Source organism: Gymnodraco acuticeps, unplaced genomic scaffold, assembly GCF_902827175.1.
Source record: "Gymnodraco acuticeps unplaced genomic scaffold, fGymAcu1.1, whole genome shotgun sequence".
Classification (NCBI taxonomy): domain Eukaryota; kingdom Metazoa; phylum Chordata; class Actinopteri; order Perciformes; family Bathydraconidae; genus Gymnodraco; species Gymnodraco acuticeps.
Window position 1 is genome coordinate 2236358 of NW_022990441.1, and position 23849 is coordinate 2260206.

Here is a 23849-nt window from a genome sequence, read left to right on the forward strand (position 1 = left end):
AAGAAATATATCAACCTGATTTTACCAGGATCCAATTTTAAATGTGGGGCTGGAAAAGTTCCCATGACCAGCTCCGTCTCTGGTTGCCACTTATCCTGCATCCAATCAGGAGCCTGTAAAAGCCCCAAAAGGCGTTTCCTTTGGTGTGTCTGGATCTGAAGGCCCCTGTGAGGGAAAATATAAGTTTGAAGACGAGCCGCGGGCAGCAGGGCTCCCTCAGCCTCTCACTGCTTAGTCCTAAAAGCGGACAAACTTTCTGATATTGTTATATTCACCGCGCCGGTGATGCTTTTATATTTTTGAAATCCAAAGTAAAGGACCTTTTTTATTTTATTTTCCTTTTAACCTCGGGCGCCCCTTGGACCGAATTACCGCCTGGTTGATTATATTTCCAGCGGGCAGACGTGCATCCTGTCCGGGGAGAGGTTAGCAGCAGTAACACCGTGGAGCATTGCAACAAACCCTAACGGATCGGAAAAACACTCCTGAGGAACTGCAATCTGTTTTTCTGTTGCAATTTCCGTTTCAGTCGCTGGACTTTTGCAACGTTTGACTAGAAATGGTTGGCAGGTTGAACTTGCCAAATGTATGTGAAGGAGATCCACTGGATATGAGCTGCAGGGCTGAGAGAGGACTTGACAGCCCGGACTCCGGGTTACCCCCGAGCCCGAGCCCCAGCGCCTGGCTGCTGCCTGTGTGTCCGGATAAAGGTGGAGTGAGCCCGGTGTTTGAGGACGAGGAAAGGGGCTCCCTGGTAGGTAATACTACTACCTGAGTATTGTACTGATCTAAGCAGTAATATATCAATTCCCTTTGCATTCAACGACCACAGATTCCATCTGAACATTTACTTGATTGATAGTCTATAAGACTTTGCGTAGGCTACTACCAGGAATTTAGTATTGCAATTGTGCTAGTTTCCACACATGCTTGTGCAAACGTAAAATTATCGGTTGTCCTTGAAATTGCAGGGAGTCTTTGGAATAAATGTGTCCACTGCACACAGTACGTTAGCTCAGAAATTGTCACATGTCAGTTAACATCAATGTTTTTGGAAGTCCTTTGACAATGATTTTAACATACCTGCGAGAACTTGCTGCATGTTCAGAAAGTGGCTTTCTGCTCTGAATGGGCCTATGATAATTTACACAATTGGCACTGTTTTGACTATGTGGCTGACTTCTGCATTGCAGGTTCCAGTTTTACCCACCGGATCTTTCCAGCAGCTACACCCATTGTCCTTTGGGGAAGGCATAGCACTTGATCCATTACCGCCAAAGGAAATACGGTAGGTTGGTTTGCTGCTTATGCTGCACAAAATGGAACACCCTGAGGAGTTGTTGTATTGTGTACCAAGAAAGAGAACAACTGCAAAGTGTGTAAATGAGCCAACAAGAAGTTGCAGTTGGGCAGACTTGAGTTGTAGTGATATTTAGTGGGATTCAGACTAGTTGTTGTCTACAAAGTAAAACCATCACACTTTCCCTCCTTTACAGATACACCTCATCCGTGCACTACGACTCAGACCGCCACTTCATCCAGGCCCTGGCCCTGCAGCCCACTGGCCGTGGCCTTGAACACTGCAGGCAGACCATCATGGCGGTGCCCCACAGTACCTGGCGCCACTACAAGACACAGTTGGAGTTCCAGCCTCGCCATCGACCACAGCACTTCAAGAGTACCACCATTGTCTACCCCAAGAAAACCAGCGCCCTCTACACCACAGAGCTGAGCTACAACTGCAACCGACTATCTAAACGTTTCCTCTCTAGTGTGGAGCTGGTCGCAGAGAGCTCCCTCAGTGATGGGACAGGTGGCTGGGAACACAAGGGTGCTATGCCCAAGGCCCTTATACTGGAGCTCCCCTAAGGCTGGCTGCCATCGACCTGCTGTGTTGTCTTTTTATACTTGTGTAGCTTGTCATCTTTTTCAGTCCCCTTCCTAAACTGCAGACAGGAAGCACCTGTGCTGTGCGCCGGTGTTACATGGTCCATACCTCCACCTTTCAATGTGTGGTCTATCCATTGAAAAGGATATTTCATTTAATATTTCACTTTGCATATTTTTGGTTTCCAAAGGCATGTTCATGTGTGATTGTTTTGTAATGGCTGTAGAATAGGCTCATAGGACAGGGATGTGGTGAATGTGACATCAATTGGGCAATTATGAATTGTGATTGGTTTTGAATTTGAACTGTGAGGCCTGTATCCACTCAGAACAAGTGATTCCAAACATAGAGAAGAGAGAGATAAAAGGGAAAGTAAAGATAAAATGTGATGCATGCCGGGGTTTAGATGCATGCTAAGAAATATACACACTGTAAAACTGTTTGTCCACAGAGGATGTAGTGATTATACTCAACACACGTCTTCTTTCTTCACAGGGTATTTTGTTTTTCTGCACAACGACACAAATAAGCTCCCACAAGCTTTCTTTCTGGCCATTGTTATGATTCATAATGTATTTTGTAAATGTTGCTAGATAAGGGAACTCTTCTGTTTGTTGAGATGTGTTACCTTAAACAAACTGATTTTAATATGTCATGAATTCAGAGTTTACTGAGAAGTGGATATATATTTTTTGATATCATCTACAAGCTGCATTCCACTGCCATCACTTTCTTTGGATTGAAATTGTATTTATTATGTTGGAGTTTCAGTTTCTGAGATTTTATCAGCTGTTTAACGGGTCTCTCCACAGTCATGGCAAGGGATATTTTGTTGATGCCGTTTGAGTCTTATTGATGCTTTTATATATTAATCGCTGCAGTGCCAGTTTGAAATAAAGTGCTCATCAGTTCAACAATGTTGTATTTTATGAGGTGGGTGGACAGATTTCCTATAGATCTTTTCAGGTAGGAAATTAACGGGTACTTTTGAATTTGGGTTGCCCGAGATATTTAGAATTGTGCTGCTCTGATGCTCTCCTGTGGCCAGAGAGGGAATTACAGAGGACTCCCTGTCATTGCAAAGTGAGGTTGATTATTTGCTTCAAATCAAGTTTTCTATATTTAAGACCTTTGTTTGGATATAATAAAACTTGTGATACATAGAGATAATTAAGATAACATGCATTTGGACTTTTTTCTTAGTTCACAAAAAGCTAATAACAACATTAAATCCAACAAGAAATCTCTGTTTTTATGATTAATAAGTTCTACCGAATGGATTCACTCACCACACCATTAGGGCTTATTCTATAAATTCAGTGTGTGTTGAGCATTCCTTTGCGAGGGTGGTTACCATAGATTGTAAAGGTGGTTACCCAGAAGATGCCTCCAACACTGGCAGTCTAAGACCTGATGAAAGTAGGTATTACGTGACGTCTTGCATAATTTCCTCAGTGTATTTCACTTTTCCCTTTTCATTGCACATCTGACCCATTGTTCCACCAATGGAGATACTTTTGCACAACCTGCTAAGTATTGAGTGTATCAGTTAGAAAAGGCTGTTCAAAATGGTATTGTAACTAGATTTAATAAAGTGTCACTGAACCCACAGCATTTAATATATTTTCTCTAGCTTGTCTTCCATTAGGTTTAAGGTGCCAAAATATTGTATTTTCATGTAAAGATAGTACACATAGGATGAATACATGTAAGTTGGTGCTATAAGTGTCAAACATAATGTAATGTTCGTATTTCCATCAAACCAGCTATGCCCTGTTTCTTGATGGCATTGGAATAGTTTGTACGTCCCTACACATATGTAATGAGCATAGACTGTATATATAGTAATGAGCCAATCTACAGTACACAAACTCATGCTTAGGCTTTTTGTGCGCTTCAGTGAACCAAAAGCTAAAAACACGACACTTCCCCACAGCACCTGAAAGCAGCATTGCATAATGAATTCATGACTGTATATCGCTGTAACATAAAAAACACAATTTCAAGGGTTTCAATATTTTTTTCTCAATACAAAATGACTGCATGTTAAACAAACTGAACTATTTAAATAGTTTGATAGATTATGGTAAGAATTTTGAAGAAAAAAAAGATAGACGTACACATCGATACATGTATGACGTACGGGTTCAGAGGTCGTAAACACGCCTACATTTATCTTCCGCATGTGGACTGAAAGTATCGTTGTTTATAAGTGATACGAAGTAACCCTAGCAAAATATGTAGCTGTATGTGACTGTGTGGGATTTTACTTCGTATTTTCACTCTGTTCTTGTCTTTGAAACAATGAAATAGATGCAACGACAGAACCTTTCCTTAAACCAAACTCTTGGATAGCTTGTGGCTTGTTATGCTAACTGGCTAGCAGACAGTACTACATGTGAAGAATGGAGACTTCTAACCATAACAGCAGAATTATGGACATGTTTGAAAAGGGAAAGGTCCTGAAAATATGTGCTCCGATGGTACGATATTCAAAGTAAGTGGAGGCTGTATTTATTATGTACTGGTAGCTATTAATTTAGCTAGTTTTGCTTATAACGTCAGTAAACCATTAACCACGTGAAATTCCATAAGAAAACACGTCCAAGTAAATGCATAGCAATTAACGTTAGTTTTCCTAATTTTACAACAGTTTGAAGTGCTCTGTGTCCGGCCTTAAACATGAGACATGCTGTGTACAACTGCCCTTTGTTGTGTGTCTGTGTGTCTTAATAAAATATTTGTTCCATAGGCTTGCATTCAGGTCCTTGGTGAGGAAATACAACTGTGATATCTGCTTCACCCCAATGATAGTGGCTGATGACTTCATGCGATCAGTCAAAGCCAGAGACAGTGAATTCACTACCAATGCAAGTGAGTGGCAACATTAAAATGTGAGCGTAATCATTGTGTTTCTGTAATGTGTTGCTCCAAGCAAGGCCACTTTGAAATGATTAGCATTTGTACACAAATATGTCAATCTTGCCTGTATAATAAATGTCTTGTTGACACTTGATTTGTATTACAGTTGTGTGTTATTCCTTTTCCTCCTCAGGTGACCGGCCTCTGATAGTGCAGTTTGCTGCCCATGATGCCCAGACTCTGGCTGATTCAGCCTGTGTGGTAGCACCTTTCTCAGATGGAGTTGACCTCAACTGTGGCTGCCCCCAGAGGTACAGTCACTGACAGCAGGCCCTGATACAATATGGGCTCAGTTCATTTTTGTATAACTTTATTATTTCATCAACTGGATTTTATAGAGGCTCAAAAGCTCACATTTAGTTAATTTCTTCACTTCTAATAGAATAACAAAATAGTATGTTTCTGTTTTTATGTTATGGTTTTATTTTGAATATTAATTAAGTGTTACACTGAAGGACAGTTCTACAAAAAGAATCTCTTTAACCCTTTGACAACTAAGCATGCTTGAAGATGTTTCCGAATGTTTTATCTCGGTTGTTTGGTTAACTTTGTTGTTGTGTTTTCAGATGGGCTACGTCAGCTGGGTATGGTGCATGCCTCATCAACAAGCCTGAACTGGTGAAAGACATGGTCACACATGTCCGAAACCAAGTAGACAATCCAAATTACACAGCATCCATTAAAATAAGGTAAACACCCTTCACCCACTTATAATATGTATTTAGTTATATATCTGATGTTATACTTCAGCTACACTACAAGGCTTATATATTGGAAGATATACACTTATTACAGTTACATCATTATCTGTGAGTCATTGCCGGCCAGAAATCATGTCAGTACTTTTTTGACAGTACTGACATGAAAATAATTTCCTCTTCTAATACAGAAGAGGAACTTTTAAAAAGTACTGACATGATTTCCTCTTGGTCAAAATTGAATATATATTTAAAGGTTTAAAGGATTTAGATCAACATTGTTTGTTTAAGATGTCTATACTTAAAAAGACACATTACACCATCATTGTCGTAAATAATCCATTAATATTTAATACTTTACATACATATTTCAATAATCAATACATGTAATTACATGTAGAATCCGTACCTAGGACCTGATGTGTTAAAAATCATGGTAAAAACCTAATAATAACACTAATGAAAAAATGAAAATAAACTTCATCCACAGAATTCACAAGGACCTGAGGCAGACAGTAGATCTGTGCCAGAAGGCTGAATCAGCAGGAGTCTCATGGATAACTGTTCATGGCCGCACAGCAGAAGAACGCCACCAGACAGTCCATTATGATGCCATCAAGTTAATCAAAGACAGCGTGTCCATCCCTGTCATTGCCAATGGGGACATAAAGTACCTTCGTGATGTGGAGTCCATTCACCAGCTCACTGGTGTCGATGGTATGTTTGTTTACAACAAATCCCAGTCTTGAACAAGTACATTAATACATCTAGATAATAATAATGACAATATTCCTTTTGAATTTACTAATTTCTTGTTTTATTTTCTTTATAGGTGTTATGGCTGCACGGGGGTTGCTTGCAAACCCTGCCATGTTCAGTGGCTACGAGGATGCCCCTCTGGAGTGTATATGGGACTGGGTGGACATGGCTATAGAGCAGGGCACTTCATTCACCTGCTTCCACCAACACCTTATCTACATGCTTGAGAGGGTTAGCTCCATGCCTGAGAAAAAAGTTTTTAATTCTCTATCCAGTACCTCAGCTGTCATAGATTACCTCCAAAACACATATGGGTTGGTGCGTGATCTGGCAACATAAGAATATTAAAATGTGATATTTTAGATTTTAACATTTTCTTGTATCTGTGTCTTTTTTTATGCCAAATAAAACTGCTAAGCTATTGAGGTGAATCGCTGATGTCTTTTTTATTCTGATAATTTCTCCCATGAAGCCAGATCTTATCAGTATCTTGTAGAATATATTCATTTGTAATAATTGCTTGTCTTAAACAGTGAGGAATACTACTGATGCTTGATTTCTTTTTTTCGTCTCAGAAAATATACATAACGTGGAACATTGGATACATACATATCACAGAATCACAACAAATTAATATAGTGCAATATTCCAAGTCAGCATCATGGATTGACTTTATATTATTTATTAGCAGTCTCTTACATTAGAAAATACAATTTAAATAAGTACAAGGTAATACTGGTAGGCTCCAGAGCTTATTGTGTCTTTTGCTATGTGTATATTGTTTGCCTTGTAAAAAAAGAAATTAACAAACGACTGTTCTCCGCCCTGGTGATTTTTGATAACTGCCAATGAAATATTTTTATTCTGAAAAGAAAGGGAACCGGAAGTTGGATATTTAACAAACGAGCCGCCTTAGAAACCACAGGAACAGGAAGTGAGACGCAGACATAGCCTATAAACTTTCTCTGGCTGATTTCAGGAGTTACTATAGTTACTCTCTTTTAATTCGTATTTTTAGTAATTTGCTGGTAAGTTGAACATTTTTAATTTTGAATTCTGACACAAAACATTCTACCTTCTTGCCATTTTAAAGTGTTGAGCTTGTTATCAGTAGCTTAGGCTATGTCCTTATCGCCAGGATAGTTAACGATAGCTTTTAGTTAAGATAACGTTAGCTTATATTCACGAAGCATTGGATTTATGATGTAAAGAGTGAAATAATATGTTTCGTACATGTGCCTGCAATAAGTACAAAGCACACGGTTTGTGGCAGTGTGACGTAGATTGCAGTGACGTGAGTTTGCATGAGTTTACGTTAAGGTATTGTGAACTGCGAACAGAGTGGATAAGAAGCTTAAGATACATATTTCTCAACTGAGGTCGCATTGTTGTCGAAGTGGAATTAAAGCCATTTGCGCTAGCTAAACCTCCCAACTGTTCTGACTGAGCTTTTTGTTCTGTATAGTCATAACCCAGGTCTTGCCTGTTTTTCCTGATAGCATCCGTGTCTATATTTGTCAGGTTATCTTCAGAAGCTCCCACTAAAGATGACGCTGCAATGGACTGTTGTGGCCCTCTTTCTCTATGTGGAGATGGGCATTCTTGTCATCCTCTGTTTACCCTTCATCTCAGCCAGGAGGTAAGTAGTAGTCTCCCAAAACCCTACATGTAGTTCATATTTATATTATCACAACATGATCTCATAATATACCCAACTGAAAGATAGGGTAAGGGTTGCACATTGCTGTGACAATATACTGGCATTGTAGTGATTTTGCAAAAATATTGTTATTGCATAATGGAGGAGTCAGTGACATACTGCCTGTCAATAAATGCTTGTGTTTATGTGTGGGTGGTTACAGATGGCAGAGTATTTTCCAGCTGAGGATCTGGAGCTGTGTGTCAAAGTTCTGGAACAAAGTGTTTCTCACAATGATTATAATACTCATTGTTCTCTTCCTTGGTAAGTAAAACATGAAGTGTGAACAGAATGTTTTCTTCATGTTGATTTATCATAATAACCAACCATATAGGGGACAGGGACCCTCAAAGTTGTCTCCTATTTAATTTCTACACTGCCTACAGACACAGTTATCCTCTTAAAAATATATATAAATAAAAGTATGGTTTGCTGATAATCTAAAGCTTATTAGAGTTATCCACGATATTAACAATCTTAGTAATTTGGGGGTCATTTGGTCCCAAAAATGTGTGTACTTTATAAGGTAGACACTTCTTTACCTCATGTTGCCATCACTATTGGTCCGAGTATGTTTTGGATGAATCCCTGAGCCATACACAGCAACAGGCAGAGCGTCACTCAGATCGAGCAGAGCATCCCTTTACTATTGTCTTTAACATACACCTTCACATGATTTTGCACCACACAGTTTTGCTGACTTGTTCTTCCCTATTATGTAAGTTTATTTAAATCTTCTGTCAGTCATGTGATGATAAACAAATGGTAAAACTGAAGTAAGGTTAAGCAGAAAAATTATAGGCAACATTAAGTATTCATATGTTTGGACTAACCTACCCAATTCACTAAACCTGCACAACATGAGAGATGTCTACCCTACAAATTACTTTTTTTTTTAAAAAAAGAACAAAAATAACTACGTATGTATTTTGGACTCCGAAATATATTATCATTAAGGTTCATCAAACCACTTTCTTGCACTCTCTCAAATATATTGCCTGTATGGAGAATTACATCAAAATTCCCCAGTATAAAAGGTCTAACTTTGTGTCATTGTCTTTCTTTAGATGCTGTGCGTGAGGTGAGAAAATATTCAGCTAAGGATCTTGGCTCCGATGCCAAGCTGCAGCCCAACATGTTCGATCACCTCCACATGAAGCTTTTCAGAGCCCAGAGGAACCTCTACATCTCTGGCTTTGCTGTCTTCCTCTGGCTGTGAGTCTTTGTTGTCTTATACTGATACCATATCAAATGTGTTTCCCAGACCCCTGTAATTCCCACTGTCTTTTTGCAGGGTCATGAAGCGAGTGGTCACCTTGATAAACCAACTGGCATCAGCGTCTGGCAGCACGGCTGCTCTTCAGCTGCAGGCTGACAACGCTAACCAGGCTGCCAAGAAATACACAGAGGACAATGAGCTGCTGAAAAAGGTAGGCTCCACATTGGTTCGGCATTGACTACACTAAATACGTTTTATATTATAATGCAAAATCTTCGTCAGACAATGAATAAGTCTGCCACTCTTCTAATGAGCAATGTGTATGTACGTGACTTCTAAAAGCAAACAAAATGTGTCGGACTTTATATGTTGCTTTTTTTGCTTATAATTTAAACTCCTCTTGCAGTGGAGATTCTTTTTAGACATTGTGAGACAGTTTAAAACATTTCCAGGCCAGATTCCTGGGTGTTTTCTTTCTTTTAACATCTAATCCTCTTGTCCAGGTGAGTGGCCAATGGGTGGTCAGTCACACTTTAGTTAATGTACCTTGTGTTGTCCAAAACCCTGTTATTTACAACCATCTGTTTGTGTTTTGCTTGTATATAGAGATAGACACAATTGACCCCACCTATGTTTGAGACACTTATCTATCATACTTTGTTTGCTTCCCTTCATTAACCATCTTTAAATGTGAAGACACACTGAATATTTCATCTCTATCGTAGCAATTAGCTTGACAAATAACAGTAACTGTGAAAATCATTTTCAGACTCTGATGGAGGGGAAGGGCGATAAGGCTACTGCAGAGGGCATGGAGCTGTTGAGGAAACAAGTGGAGAAAATGAAAGAGGAGCTGAAGACCTCAGAAGATGGTAAATATCCATGTGCAAATATCCTCCGTCATGTTAAAAATGATTTTCACACATCGTCTAAAATGTGGCTTCCCTATGTTAATGTGTGCTTGTTTCCCCTTTAGCTGTGAAGAAGTCCCAGTCCGAGGCAGACGTAATGAAGAAGCAGACCGATGGTCTCGCCAGGGAGTACGACCGACTGCTGAGAGAACATCAGGAGCTCCAGGTGATGCTAGCTCTTAAATACAGCTGGATAATGACTTGTTGGGTCATTCGTTACCTAGACATAACAGTTTCAGAGAGCAGTTAAACCTAATCATCATCATCATCATGCAGGTGGGAGGCTTCTCCGTATTTCAAGTTTTAGGAAGCCTGTCCATTTCATTATCGGCTAAAAGTACGTTTCCTTAAGTGCTAGGTACTATGTTTTGACATACAAATACTGTTAATTATAATTAAAGAGTTACATTTAAAGAAGATCAAGGGATTAGATTTTGTTTCGTTATTACCATTTCATTTGTAAAGGTTAGTGAAAACCCCAATGGATTAATGTTGCTTTACATAATGTTATATCACTTTAACTGGCATTTTCTTTCATTTTCATTCCAGAATCTTCAAGATGGTGAAACCAAAAAGGACGACTAGTTATCGTAAAGTCCTTTTAAAGGTTGACTTTAGCCCAATCAGGACAGAGCCACTGCAACAGGTGCTTTACATTCATATAACACCCTGTGTCAGAGTGCATATCACAATATCAGAATGTGCCACTCTGAGGTAAAGCCTTTTGCTGATCACAGTAACGTTTTTAAAGCATGGAGTTAGGTTTTTTTTATCAGGACATCAGATTAGCTTTGGTTTATTTGGAGTAATGTTAATGGTGTCCTGTTTCTGATTGGTGCGCTTTGATCTAGAGAATTGCTTTTTTTCCTAGTCATCACTCGAGGGACTGTAATTGGAGAGTTTAGCCAGTAAGTCTGATCACAGAGCGCTTCATATGTTAAAGAATTGTGCAACAAGTAGGGCTGTTTTATGGTTTGTGGCATTAGTTTTGCAAAGGGCACAGCGTAGGGTCCATCATTTGTTGAAAGCTTGAGCAGTGACAGCTATGAATGTATTTTGATACTGAGGATTTGCTTTTTTGTTACTGTAGCAGGAACACCTGCCACTTTAACAACATTATGCAACGTCCGTCTTTGCAAATATATTTTGCATGTACAGTTGCACTTCACTCATTTTTGTTTTATTCCAGTTGATGATATGTACATCTCAATTATGTTTTGAGATGTCCAACATAAATACGTACAGTAAATACGTTTGTTATTCTTTTGGTTTCTTGCTTAGTTTAAAGTTGTAGACTTGACTTGAAGAAAATCTGATGTAATAGATCTGTGGATGAAACTGTATATCTGTAGGGATAGAAACCTTATGATCTAACTGAAGGTTTACACGTCTTAACTTGAACGTTCCGATTTGTTGTGTATTTTCTGCACTGTGTGTTTCATGCGTATAATAGTGTGAGAGTTGCACCAGGGGAGTTACTGTGTGCTTCCTGAAAGGTGCTGTATGTTTTTTGTTATATCACCTTTCTCCAGAAAGAGCCTTGAAACTGAGGTTCTTAATGTTCCCCAGCAGTTTTTTATAAATAAATAAGGATATTGGGCTTACAAAAGTTGCTTTCAGGTTGCATAAATGCCTTTTTAAGTTGAGTTTGGACATTTCTTCGGAAATCAGACGAAAGTGCCTTTTAAGGTAAATGTTCACTTTGTTAAATAAAGATCATTTTCTTTATGTTGTGCCTTGTTTCAAATTAATAACAACACACATTGGATATTAAAAGTTTTATTTTAGTATGACATTTAAGATATTCTTTGAAATGTTACAAAAATAATCCAGAAAACTATTTATTCTGATTTATTTTGATGCAAGCAAATGCATCACTGAGATTGATAGCGACTTCCTTCCTCTACACGTCTCTCTGAGTCTGTACTAGTGGCCATCTGTGCCTGAAACTTAAACCTGAATGTAAAAGACAATATCACATAATGTTAACAAAATGATACATATCCATTGTGGAAATAAAGTCTTACAAAATGATAATATGCTATAAATGTACATACTAAAGAATTGTCATGAGATACAATAGCAAGGCGATTTGACGGATTTCAAGAACATGGGTTTCTTATTATGGGATAAAGCTGTTTATGAAAACAGAATTGTTTGAAAAACCTGAGAATAGACCATGATATTTATATGTGTGGGTTTTGGCACAGGAGTTCATACACACGCAAAAATACACAAGAAAAAACAAATGTCTCCTAAAGACAGACTGATCAGTGAAACATAATGTATAGCAATGGCTTTTTTCACAGCAGAAACATAAATGGGCATTTCCTGTGGTCACACACGGAGGAATATTTTGCCTGAAGATTAAAACAACATACAGTATATCTTTATATATATTTTCATTAACGTTCTAACAGTACACATTCTGCCTCTTCTAAGGCACATCACATGGCAGACACTAGCAAGCATTGACCTCAACCAGCGGTTTAAACAAAAATGGCTGTTCAAAAAGTCTGCCTCCAAAAGTGAGAGATATTCTGAGCAAATTCTATCTAATCCTAGCTATCAGCGTTGTGACAGACTGTTTATTCTTGATGACATTTATTTTCCTTTTCAATACCAGATTTAGAAATTGTGTCGTCTAAAAGCAAAATGGAGGAGCATCCATTAGACAAACGGGTAAGCAAAACTCACAAAAATACAATTTCCTTGTTTAGCGTATGAGTACCAATGGAACAAATTCACATCCAAAAAGCGCACAACACAAACTGCAATACAATTACACGTTGGCCTAAAGTAAATGACTACAGTTTAAGACTTAACTTTTTTTCTAAGTGAGTGTAAAGACTTCCATTCCTTTACTAGTCAAATTAAATGGCATTCAGATATGTTTAAGATGTGAGACATGATTTAGAGAGGTAACTGTTGAGTGAATGAGGCACACGTCAAAACATCAGACAAGCCTTCTGAACGTTATTGAAATACAGATTTCCATTCCCTCATATAACAACCTGTTTCATCAGTTCCTGTTTTTTTAAGGCCTTATTTCATCATCTCTGTTTGAATTTGGTGTAGTGCCTCTAGTTTATAAGGCCACTTATCCTCCTGTCCACGAGTGATGACAGGAATAAAAACAGTGCTGGTCTTCAGGATCAAACTGTTTTTTGTAGTATGTACAAATCACATGTCCCATCTATCTTGTGCTACCATTAAAACCAAAAAGATATAGTTTACTCTTCTTTATAAGAAAAATTATAACAGCATATACAGTACATTCAAGAAATATTGAAGTTATATCAACGTTTCTGTCAAATTCACAAAGCCTTCATATGCCCAGTACTAGTATAAATATAGAATGTATGCTTTATATGAGATGATTGTATGTGATTCCCTGCAAATCTCATTTAAATGTGCGTGCATGTGTACAGTATCACTGTACATACTGTAGGTGTAAATGTATTCTTAAATACATACAAGTGTGTGTGTGTGTGTGATGTTTGTGAGTGTGTGTGTAGGAGACAAGTCGGGTCAGTTCTGTCACAGCCGCGTCTCCCTGTCTGCCGTTTGTTGTGATTGGTCAGAATTAGAAACAACAAACTCTTCCTTCCTGAGTGCTTCCAGCTCTGTTCCGCCGTTGGCCAGTGCTCCGTGGACGGCATTTCTTTCCTCCTTCCTCAGCTGCCGACTGAGCAGAATAAAGCCCGGGATGCAAATAATGAAGGAGATAGACCGTAGGCTCAGAGTCAGACCCAGGTATGCTATCCTGAGAAGTTAAGATTTACACATCACATGATTACTTAGTGAAGCAAAATAAAAAAACGTGACACTTCTTAGAACCTTTCTGGAATTATAAGGATTGTTTCCGTTTAATGATTTTTAAAGCGAAGCAAGCATTGCAACAGAGTTTCTATAATTTCAAAGTTGGTTCATCATTTTCCATCTAGGCAATATCAAGGGGCTCAGTGTTTTTGTTTTGGTCTGAATCAGTTCAAAATGTCATGTTGTTTTTCTTTGCAAAATAATATAAAAAGTCTCATGTTCATTGCAGAACTTCAACTGAGTGTACTACCTGTATGCAGTGGTGTTGTAGATTCGACAGGCTCCTAAGCCTCCACACCTCTTCTGACCCCATTTAAGACATGTGGTGTCAATGATTGCTCCAAAGTAGATCGGTGCTGGGATCCCCGCTGTGAGCAGGAAACATTGTGAAGAAAGATGGAATAAGGATTCAAACCGATGCCAACACATTTTCATGGTTTGCATCTTAGACCAGCTCAAGAGAGGATGTATTTTAAGCGGACTTACCTAGGGTACGAGTTGCCATAGCGTGGAAACCTAACGCCAGGGATTTCAGCTGTGGTTTGATGCACCTGCATCAAAAAAAATGGTAGACTATTTAGAAAAAAACAGCCCATTATAGATTAACTCAGTAACTGTCTTACTCTTAATGTAATGAAAAGAGTAGAAACCTCAATTTCGGACACCCTAAGAATATAAACCATGCACGTTGCATCACTATTTCATGATGAAGGGATACATTCATTGTATGGCACTGGGTTGAAAGTACATTATTACATGACATTAACAACAATTTATGTTCAGTGAGGTCAGTGCAGTTCAACAGGATCAGATTATATGGCTTAAGGAAATTGTGTAAGTATGTGTAAGAGTGTGTGCGTGTCATATGAAGGGAACGGTGTCTCTGTGTTGAGTGGAGACACAGGGCTGTGTTGCAGAAGAATCTATCTTCTTGTCCAGGGGATCTCAAGTTTTGGTGACAATGTAGGGGACCAGTATAGGATTGATGGCAGCGACAGTAACAGTGCACACATAAAGAAAACATTTATTGTTGATCTCACATCCATAGTAAACTGCAGATTTGTGTATCGTTATCGATAGCTTTAGCCAACAGCAAAAGCATTGCTTTATGAACTTTTTGTGACATACTATACTATGTTTTGGAATACAGCACTATATTTCATGACATTTACTGTGCCTTCTGTATTCATACAATGTCTTACAATATTTCTTAAATGGCAAACTGTGATACATGCTTTGTGCCATATTAATGCCATTTTATATTATGATTCTATTATTTATTTTATTATGATCCTATTTTTCGGCCCTACTATTCCAGGTATTCTCAAATCCCTTAACTAAGCGCACATGTACGGAGCCAGAAGATCATTAATATCATATCATATCATTAAAACACCTGTTGCCAACTGTTACAACCCCCTCCCCTCCACTAGGGGTCTCTGTCTGTGTTCGCTGCTTGCTGGCTCTTAATACATCTTGTGAATAAATATGCTTTCTGTTACATGTCAAGTCTTCTTGCCTTCCATCTTCGTTGCAGCGTTTGAACTGGGTTGTAAAATAACTGAATTCTAGATTTGTGTCTAACTCAAGAGGTCAACAGGTCCTTCGTTTGTAGAAAGCAATGCCTAATATCCATGCATTCCAGCCATACTGTGATTTTTCATGATGTTTTTGACAGAATATACCATGACTTTTCTGCAATTTTTTCCACATATCTTCATGATGTTTGGAAACACTATATGATGTCATTATATATCGACATATTATTCTTTGAACTTTCCACTGACCACTGTCATTTTTTAACAAACTATACTATGAATAACATACTATATTATAACTTTTTCATGTCATTTTACACAGACTATGTTACGATGCTTTGCACATTTTTGACATACTACACTGACTTATTTTTGCACATTTTCAACTTTTTTTCATGATATTTTCATGATATTTTCTACATTGTGACATTTATTATATATTTTTTTGAGAAACTGTAGTCTGACATTTTCCATGATATTTTTGACAAACTATACTATTACTTTTTTCATGTCTACATACTATATCATTGCTTTTCTCATAATATCTTTGACATACTCTACTATGATAATGAATGATTGAATAACAAGAACTTCTGTTTTGGTGGAGTTCAATAAAGGAAAATGTTCACTGTGTAAAGAACAGTGTATTGAGGTCAACAGTATTACTGGGGCCATACATCTGTTTGTAATCAGCATAACATTTAATGACAACACAATGTTGACATATAATATGGCCTAACCAGAACAAATAAAAAGAGAAAACAATTAGTATCCCCTAGTTAACATGTCAAGAATCCGGTGAAAATCCTTATTACATTTTCAAAACAGACAAAAAGTGAAGTAATTGATGTACTAGCATTGAAGCTTATAAGATTCTTCGTAGCAGGGTAGTGATAATTATTAATTTTCCTTATATTTTTACAATTGAAATCTGACCTTATGAGAAACATGTAGCCTGGTGTGCCCCCAAGGGAGATGATAAAGGAAGTGATGACAGAGAGAGCCAGGAAATATGGGAACATCCTGTCACAGTCGTCCTTCTCAGGGCACTGCCCCGTGCTGGCCGTAAAGTTCCCAGCCTCTCCGACACAGCTACAGCTAGAGAACACCTGGAGAGACGTGTGGTGGGAATGTATTTATCAAATGTGGATAGAGAATCATATAGCCTACTTTATACATATATATATATATATATATATATATATATACATATATATATATATATATATATATATATATATATATATATATATATATACATATATACATACATATATATATATATATATATACAAACTTTCACATATACGGTTGTTGGTCACAAAATCTATCTAATAATATATATTTTTTAAAACATTAAAGCCAACCAGGCACATAAGGATGATGTGACTACTTTGTTAGCACTCATTAGATTATGGGATCTATGAACATTTAACTGGAAACAAATCTCACTTTATTAAGTGGAAAGTAAATAACTTAAAAAGCAAAAAAGCATAGAGTGATATATGTATAACCCTCTCAGTTATAAGCTTGAAGGCATGTACCATATTGTGCTGTGAATCCAGCACAATACTATGGTTTTCACACCAGAAATGACATTTCCGTATTACAGTTTAAGTACCTTGTCCACTTACTGTGTTTTTCCCTGAGCCAGAAGAGCTGGCGCAGCCAGCGAGACAGGGAGAAACATATGTGATGCCGTTCTCTCCACAGACTGGGTCCCAGTCGCTTTCTGAACAAAAGCAGTCTGAGTTGCATGCTGCGAACACTGAGTGTTTATCATAAGATATGCTATCCAAGCTGGAAAGGAGAGAGTGAGAGAAAGTACAATACAAAGGAAATGAATTATTAGGGCAGACATCATGAGGGACTTGAAATAAAAATGTATCTTTACGAGATAATCGTTATTTATTTGAAATTCATGAAGTGCATTCAAGTTATGGTAATTGATGACATGTCTATTAGATCAATAACATTAATGTGTGCTGTTGCTCAAATTGTAATATTATATTTTTACTTTGAAAACAGTAACTCCAACATACAAAATAATTTCCCATGACTAACCTGATGTATGGAAGTGTCACTCCGGCTACCTTGGCATTTTCGCAGCTCATTGCAAAGAAGAACAGCGACAGGATGTATCCGATCAGAGATGTGCCAAAGGCAAACCTGGCTGCGCCCATGATGTTCAGCTTCAGCCTCTTCATCAGTAAACCTCCAGAAAACATCCCCAGTGCCACAGCTGGGATATTAATCACACCTAAGATCAAGAGAATCAGCAACATGCTAGATACATTCTCACTGCAGTGAAATGTTGCTTTCAATGATACATTTGGATTTAAACAAATACAGAGTATATGATTTATTATTGTTTCAAAGGTGGCTATCATCTCTCCTTCTTGCTAATACAGAGGAGGAAACAGGACTACACAATTCCAGTTGCCTTGATCATTACATTACATTACATTACATTACATTGCATTTAGCTGACGCTTTTATCCAAAGCGACTTACAATAAGTACATTCGACCAGGAAGACACAACCTTGAAGAAAACAGAATCATATAAGTACATCAGGTTTCATAGAGCCAAACATTTCAAGTGCTACTCAACTGGCTTTAGGTAAGCCAGTCCTTTATTAGTATAAAAGTGCTTCGTTAATAGTTCTAACGCTTGAAGTGGAGTCGAAAGAGATGAGTTTTCAGTTTGCGCCGGAAGATGTGCAAGCTATCTGCTATCCTGATGTCAATGGGGAGCTCATTCCACCATCCTGGAGCCAGGATAGCAAACCCACGTGTTTTCGCCGATGGGAACTTGGGTCCCCCTCGCAGCGAGTCGTTTGGCTGATGCAGAGCGTAGTGCACGCGCTGGGGTGTACGGTTTAACCATGTCCTGGATGTAGGAAGGGCCAGATCCATTCGCAGCATGGTAAGCAAGTACCAGTGTCTTGAAGTGGATTCTAGCAGTTACCGGAAGCCAGTGAAGGGAGCGGAGGAGCGGAGTGGTGTGGGAACATTTAGGAAGGTTGAAGACCAGACGAGCCGCTGCATTCTGGATGAGCTGCAGAGGTCGGATGGCACATGCAGGTAGACCAGCCAGGAGGGAGTTGCAGTAGTCTAGGCGTGAGATGACGAGAGCCTGGACCAGAACCTGAGTCGCTTTCTGAGTCAGCTGGGGACATATCTTCCTGATGTTGTAAAGCGTGTATCTGCAGCAACGGGTTGTAGCAGCGATGTTTGCAGTGAAGGACAGGTTGTTATCTAGGGTCACACCCAGATTCCTTGCAGTCTGAGTCGGGGAAACAACTGAGGTGCCGATGTTGATTGTTAGGTCAAGAGTGGGACAATCTTTTCCCGGGAGGAAGAGCAGCTCAGTCTTGTCAAGGTTGAGCTTGAGGTGGTGAGCAGACATCCACTGAGAGATGTCAGCTAGACAAGCAGAGATGCGTGCGACGACCTGGGTCTCTGAGCGGGGAAAGGACAGAATTAATTGGGTGTCATCAGCGTAGCAGTGGTAAGAAAAACCATGCGGGCTAATGACTGATCCGAGCGAGTTTGTGTACAGGGAGAAGAGGAGGGGACCAAGAACAGAGCCCTGAGGGACCCCCGTAGTTAATTGACAAGGGTCGGACTCAGACCCTCTCCAAGTCACCCTGTAGGTACGGTCTTTCAGGTATGAGGTGAGGAGGGAAAGTGCAGAGCCTGAAACTCCAAGTTTTTGGAGAGTGCGAAGGAGGATCTGATGATTCACCGTGTCGAATGCAGCAGACAGGTCCAACAGGATGATGACAGAGGAGAGGGATGCAGTTTGGCAGTGTGCAGTTCCTCTGTGACAGCAATGAGAGCAGTTTCTGTGGAGTGACCTGCCTTGAAACCAGACTGGTGCGGATCCAGAAGGTTGTTCTGATTGAGATAACAGGAGAGTTGTTTAAAGACAGCGCGTTCAAGTGATTTAGACAGGAACGGGAGGAGAGAGACAGGCCTGTAGTTTATAACATCAGACGGGTTGAGAGTGGGTTTCTTTAGGAGAGGGTTTACTCTTGCCTCCTTGAGACTGTTTGGAAAGTGACCAGAAGTTAGAGAAGTGTTGATGAAATGGGTGAGAAACGGTAGAATATCAGGAGCGATAGTCTGAAGGAGGTTTGAAGGGATAGGGTCCAGAGGACAGGTGGTAGGGTGGGCAGAGGTAATGAGGGTAAGAACCTCACTTGGAGAGAGAGGGGAAAAGGAGGTAAGTGTGTTGGTGGAAGGAGGGTCTGGTGACCCAGCGGTGAGTAAAGGTGAGTCAGAAAAAGAAGAGCGAATATCATCAACCTTTTTTTCAAAGTGGGTAACAAAGTCGCTTGACAGAAGTGAGGAGGGGGGAGGGGCTTTTGGAGGGTCCAAGAGGGTGGAGAAGATGGAAAATAGTTTTTTAGGATTGGAATAGGAAGATTGGATCTTATCTTGAAAGAAAGTGCTTTTTGCCTGAGAGATCGAAGCAGAGAAAGAGGAGAGGAGAGCCTGATAGGTTAGGAGGTCGTCACGGTGTTTGGATTTCCACCATTTCCGCTCTGCTGCCCTAAGGACGGTTCTATTAGCACGCAGTGCATCATTTAGCCAGGGAGCAGGAGGGGTCTGACGAGCCTGCCGAGATGTGAGAGGACAGAGAAAGTCCAGAGTGGATGAGAGAGTAGAGAGGAGAGTTTCTGCAGCAGAGTTTGGAGGCAGGAGATGGAACGAATCAGAGGAAGGGAGGGCTGAGAGCACCGACGAGGCAAAGCTAGAGGGGGAGAGGGAGCGAAGGTTACGGCGGACAAGTGCAGGATGAGAAGAGATTAGTTTGTTATGTTTGGAAAGGGATAGAGAGAATGAAATTAAGAAGTGATCGGATGTGTGGAGCGGGTTTACAGAGAGGTTAGAAGTAGCGCAGTTCCTTGAGAATATGAGATCAAGGACATTGCCAGCTTTATGAGTCGGTGGGGACGGAGACAGTGAGAAAGCAAAGGCGGTTAACAGAGATGTTAGTTCGTCTATCTTCCCCGTCTGGAGGTTGAAGTCTCCGAGAAGTACAGCGGGAGGGCCAGTTTCAGGGATGAGTGAGAGGAGATTATCTAATTCCCCCAAGGCGCCTGGTGGACGGTAGAGAACAACAATGGTTAACTGTATAGGATGGGTTACTGTGACGGCATGGAATTCAAAGGTGGAAGGAGTGAAGTTAGGTAGCTTGAAGAGGGAAAAGCTCCATTTGGGAGAGAGCAGGAGACCAGTGCCACCTCCTCTGCCAGTGGGTCTGGGTGTATGGGAGAAGGAATATGCAGTGGAGAGAGCTGCTGGGGTGGATGTGTTGGATGGAGTAATCCAGGTCTCAGTGAGAGCAAGGAAATCCAGAGACTGCAGGGAGGCGTAGCCAGAGATGAAGTCAGCCTTAGGAACAGCTGACTGGCAATTCCACAGGCCACCAGAAACTAGATGTTGGATCTCAGTGGAGCACGTGGGATAGACGAGAGCAGGCCGGTTATATCGATTAGGAGATACACGGGGCCAGTGATAATTGCGAGAAGACACATGAACAGGAATAGAGAAAATACACATGATTATAGCATGCGGGGCTAGAAAACTGATCAAAGTAGAGGCCTGCTTTTTATTTTGTCAGTCTCTTTCTCATACCTTAATTTGACATCAATGTGAAGGCATGGTCTTTCATCTACACCCATGTCATTTGCTCTGGTCACTAATATTGCAGCAAGTCTAGGCCATGCAGGCACCTCCTTTGATGAGGCCACATAAACATAAAGACTTTCATCTTACGTTATCACCATCATTAGATATTTCATTTCATATGCTGAGCAATTTTCATGTACCCATGAGAAAGTTGGCCTTTGATGCCGACTGCTTGAAGTGCTGCTCGATGTACTTGGGCTTGTAGGTTACCATGCCGATGAGGGAGTTCAGCTGGATGATTGACACACACAGGTAGATCAAGTACACAGGGTTTCCCAGTAGAGTTCGCAGGGATGGAATAAAGTCTGCAGAGAAATCGAAATATTGAAAATGTTTAATATGCAATATTGAAAATGTAATGGTAAGAAATGACTGTAACACTCTCTGATAAGTGCTATGGAATCAAGTTTCTGACTACAAGGGTTACGTGTGACAGTAGGACATCATTTAAGTTTTGGATTTGAAAGCTGCAGTATGTAGTGACTTAACAAATCAAAAGGTAACCTGTGGAATTTGGGGAACTAGGAATACTGTGGATGTTTTTAGGTGTGGGTGGGCAAGTAGCCAAAACAATTCACATCCTGCTGTTTGTATCAATCTATACAGCTACAAAAAGAAAGGCAGTAAAAAGACTTCAAGCAAGTAAACATGGATATAAATAATGCAAGTTAAAAAAATTTTTTTTTTTAAATCAACTTGGAAATATTTCTCTATTTCAAGCTCCTATAACTAGTATATTATTGTTATTGTATTAATATGGTGAAGTGTTGTGATTTTCGTTGTAGAAATGTGTAGTGTAAGTGTTTTCAGCCATTTATTTCCACAGCCCATTAATCATTTAGGGGCTTTACACTTATAAAACAGTCAATCCATTCATATTTATGAACAAAGAGAACAGTCAGGGAATCTAAAGCGCTGAACATTTAAAATCAACTCTGTAGAGTAGGTTATGTTTTTTTCCTGTTTTTTGGTTTGTCTGTCTGTTTATCAGCAGGATTATAGATAAACTAATCGCTCTTGGTTGATACTTACCTTTGGCCATCTCTATGAAAGTAGTATTTTGGTCTGCAGGATACTTGTGCTTCCCACTATGAGGGTCTTTAATGAAACTTGTCTGCTCCGGTGTGCACTTCTCTGAGCCCTGGGCCCCGGGTATGTGCAGGGAACGAGGCAGAAACCAGAATGGGATGGCAGAGAGCAGAGTGATGACCCCTGCTATGAGGTAGCCCAGCCACCAGGCCCCCACCCAGCGGGCATCCGATGGGGTGATGGTGATAGTTTCTGTGTTTGGAGACAGAGGATGACATGTAATCAATGCTCAGTGATACACTTATGGCTAAACAAAGATCCTGTAAGGTTCATCTTGATCATTTTATAATATAGCTGGCAGTTTTGATACATTATTTTTAAGGGTATCTAAAGCCTGCTTGAATCCCTCAAGTTGACTGAATAACCAAATAAAAAATGCAAAAAGTGAGCCTATTTATAACTGACGTCAGCTTTTCCAAGAAGGCAAAACAGAGGTTATCAGAACACTCAAATAAAAAGCCTGACATGGAGGTTTCTAGTGAGTACTCATTTGTTCTGTTTGAGCGGTCAGTAAGTGCAAACAGGCATGCATTATTGCACACTTGATAGCTTGGGTTAGCTGGGATGTTTATAAATTCTTTATCATTAAAGTTATTTTTTTTCATTGGTTTTATTACCTGTTTTTTCTTACAGTTTACTTTATTATGTGGCTGTTTACATCCCTTTTTCAACTGTTTTCCTTATTTTCTGCTACTTTTCTATTTTCCTGTTTGCGGCACTCTATTTGATTGTAGCTTAGTTCTTCCTAACCCCCGTCATGCTTTGTTCATTAGCTAATTGATGCTAATCCTGTACACCTGTTCTGAGTCCTTGGGGCATACATATGACGCAGGTGATATCTGATGATACCATGCCTCAGTTTTATGAATAAAAGGACCTCTTGTTGAAGCAGACATTTTGATTTAAATTTGGTTTTACCAATAAGATTACCAGTGGCTCTCTTCTACTCAAATGTCCAAGGAATTCATGAAAATTCATGAAAACCTATTTAGCGAACATTTATTGTATTAGATATACCTTTGCTCCTTTGTTTATTGTTAATTTCAATGTCTTACTCTTTTTGTATTTTCTTTATTGCACAGGGGTTACTTATAAATATAAATATAGTGTCCAACTATTGTCACCTATCGAGGAAGCACCGGGTACACCAGAGTAGTGTAACATAACTATTCATTACCACAGATTTTAACAAGATTATATCTGACCAAATGTGTGAAACCCTGAATATTCAGTGGCTTTCCATAACTAAATATGGTCACTAATATTACAGTGTCTCGGCCTATGGATCATTAAAATACAAACACACAGAAGAAACCGCTCTCTGAGATGCTTCTAAGATGTAAAGAAAACACATGGTTTCCAGTGTCCACATGAGCTCTTTGTGAGAAGTTAATGACATCAAGTCTGTCTAGACGGACCGCAAATTCTGGCCTTAAGAGACCTAGACATATACTCGTGATTAAACCCACCCATTTTCACAAATCCAATGTCCACATAGATTTTGGCACAAAGGGAGCCTAACAGGTAGCCGAACACAGGTCCAATGACGGAAATGGTCTGCACACAGCCTAGGAAACAGCAAACACACAACAAGAGACACACA

The 23849-nt window shown here is 39.5% G+C and overlaps 3 protein-coding genes across 9 annotated transcripts in view; 2 read left to right on the forward strand and 1 right to left on the reverse strand.

The window, feature by feature from the left end:
* The first annotated feature begins 159 nt into the window (after positions 1 to 159).
* Positions 160 to 3067, forward strand: rflnb (refilin B). The gene is made up of 3 exons (XM_034225490.1): positions 160 to 754; positions 1194 to 1288; positions 1497 to 3067. Exons 1-3 carry the CDS (start codon positions 560 to 562, stop codon positions 1867 to 1869), a joined length of 663 nt encoding a protein of 220 aa, XP_034081381.1. The 5' UTR covers positions 160 to 559; the 3' UTR covers positions 1870 to 3067.
* Positions 3068 to 4044: 977 nt separating this feature from the next.
* Positions 4045 to 11824, forward strand: LOC117552181 (tRNA-dihydrouridine(20a/20b) synthase [NAD(P)+]-like). Of its 4 annotated transcripts, XM_034225477.1 has the most exons (12): positions 4045 to 4385; positions 4641 to 4762; positions 4944 to 5061; positions 5377 to 5499; positions 5999 to 6233; positions 7800 to 7906; positions 8130 to 8230; positions 9034 to 9181; positions 9261 to 9396; positions 9955 to 10057; positions 10162 to 10262; positions 10646 to 11824. In XM_034225477.1, the coding sequence occupies exons 1-12, from the start codon at positions 4294 to 4296 to the stop codon at positions 10679 to 10681; spliced, it is 1422 nt and encodes a 473-aa protein (XP_034081368.1). In that variant the 5' UTR covers positions 4045 to 4293; the 3' UTR covers positions 10682 to 11824. The 4 variants fall into 4 exon arrangements, with proteins under 4 accessions (XP_034081368.1, XP_034081365.1, XP_034081366.1 ...); XM_034225475.1 differs by lacking the exons at positions 4045 to 4385; positions 4641 to 4762; positions 4944 to 5061; positions 5377 to 5499; positions 5999 to 6233 and adding an exon at positions 7156 to 7295 and having other exon boundaries at positions 7789 to 7906; XM_034225476.1 differs by lacking the exons at positions 4045 to 4385; positions 4641 to 4762; positions 4944 to 5061; positions 5377 to 5499; positions 5999 to 6233 and adding an exon at positions 7173 to 7295 and having other exon boundaries at positions 7767 to 7906.
* Positions 11825 to 11859: 35 nt separating this feature from the next.
* Positions 11860 to 23849, reverse strand: part of LOC117552180 (solute carrier organic anion transporter family member 1C1-like) — a 31237-nt gene continuing 19247 nt past the window's right edge. For all 4 annotated transcript variants that reach the window (XM_034225470.1, XM_034225473.1, XM_034225472.1 and 1 more), the window contains 9 exons: positions 23716 to 23814; positions 22190 to 22438; positions 21298 to 21462; positions 17521 to 17716; positions 17091 to 17256; positions 16393 to 16565; positions 14405 to 14469; positions 14169 to 14286; positions 11860 to 13862 (listed from right to left, as the gene is read on the reverse strand). In XM_034225470.1, the coding sequence (XP_034081361.1) occupies positions 13637 to 13862; positions 14169 to 14286; positions 14405 to 14469; positions 16393 to 16565; positions 17091 to 17256; positions 17521 to 17716; positions 21298 to 21462; positions 22190 to 22438; positions 23716 to 23814 (1457 nt within the window). In that variant the 3' untranslated portion in view covers positions 11860 to 13636. The remainder of the gene's footprint in view (positions 13863 to 14168; positions 14287 to 14404; positions 14470 to 16392; positions 16566 to 17090; positions 17257 to 17520; positions 17717 to 21297; positions 21463 to 22189; positions 22439 to 23715; positions 23815 to 23849) is intronic.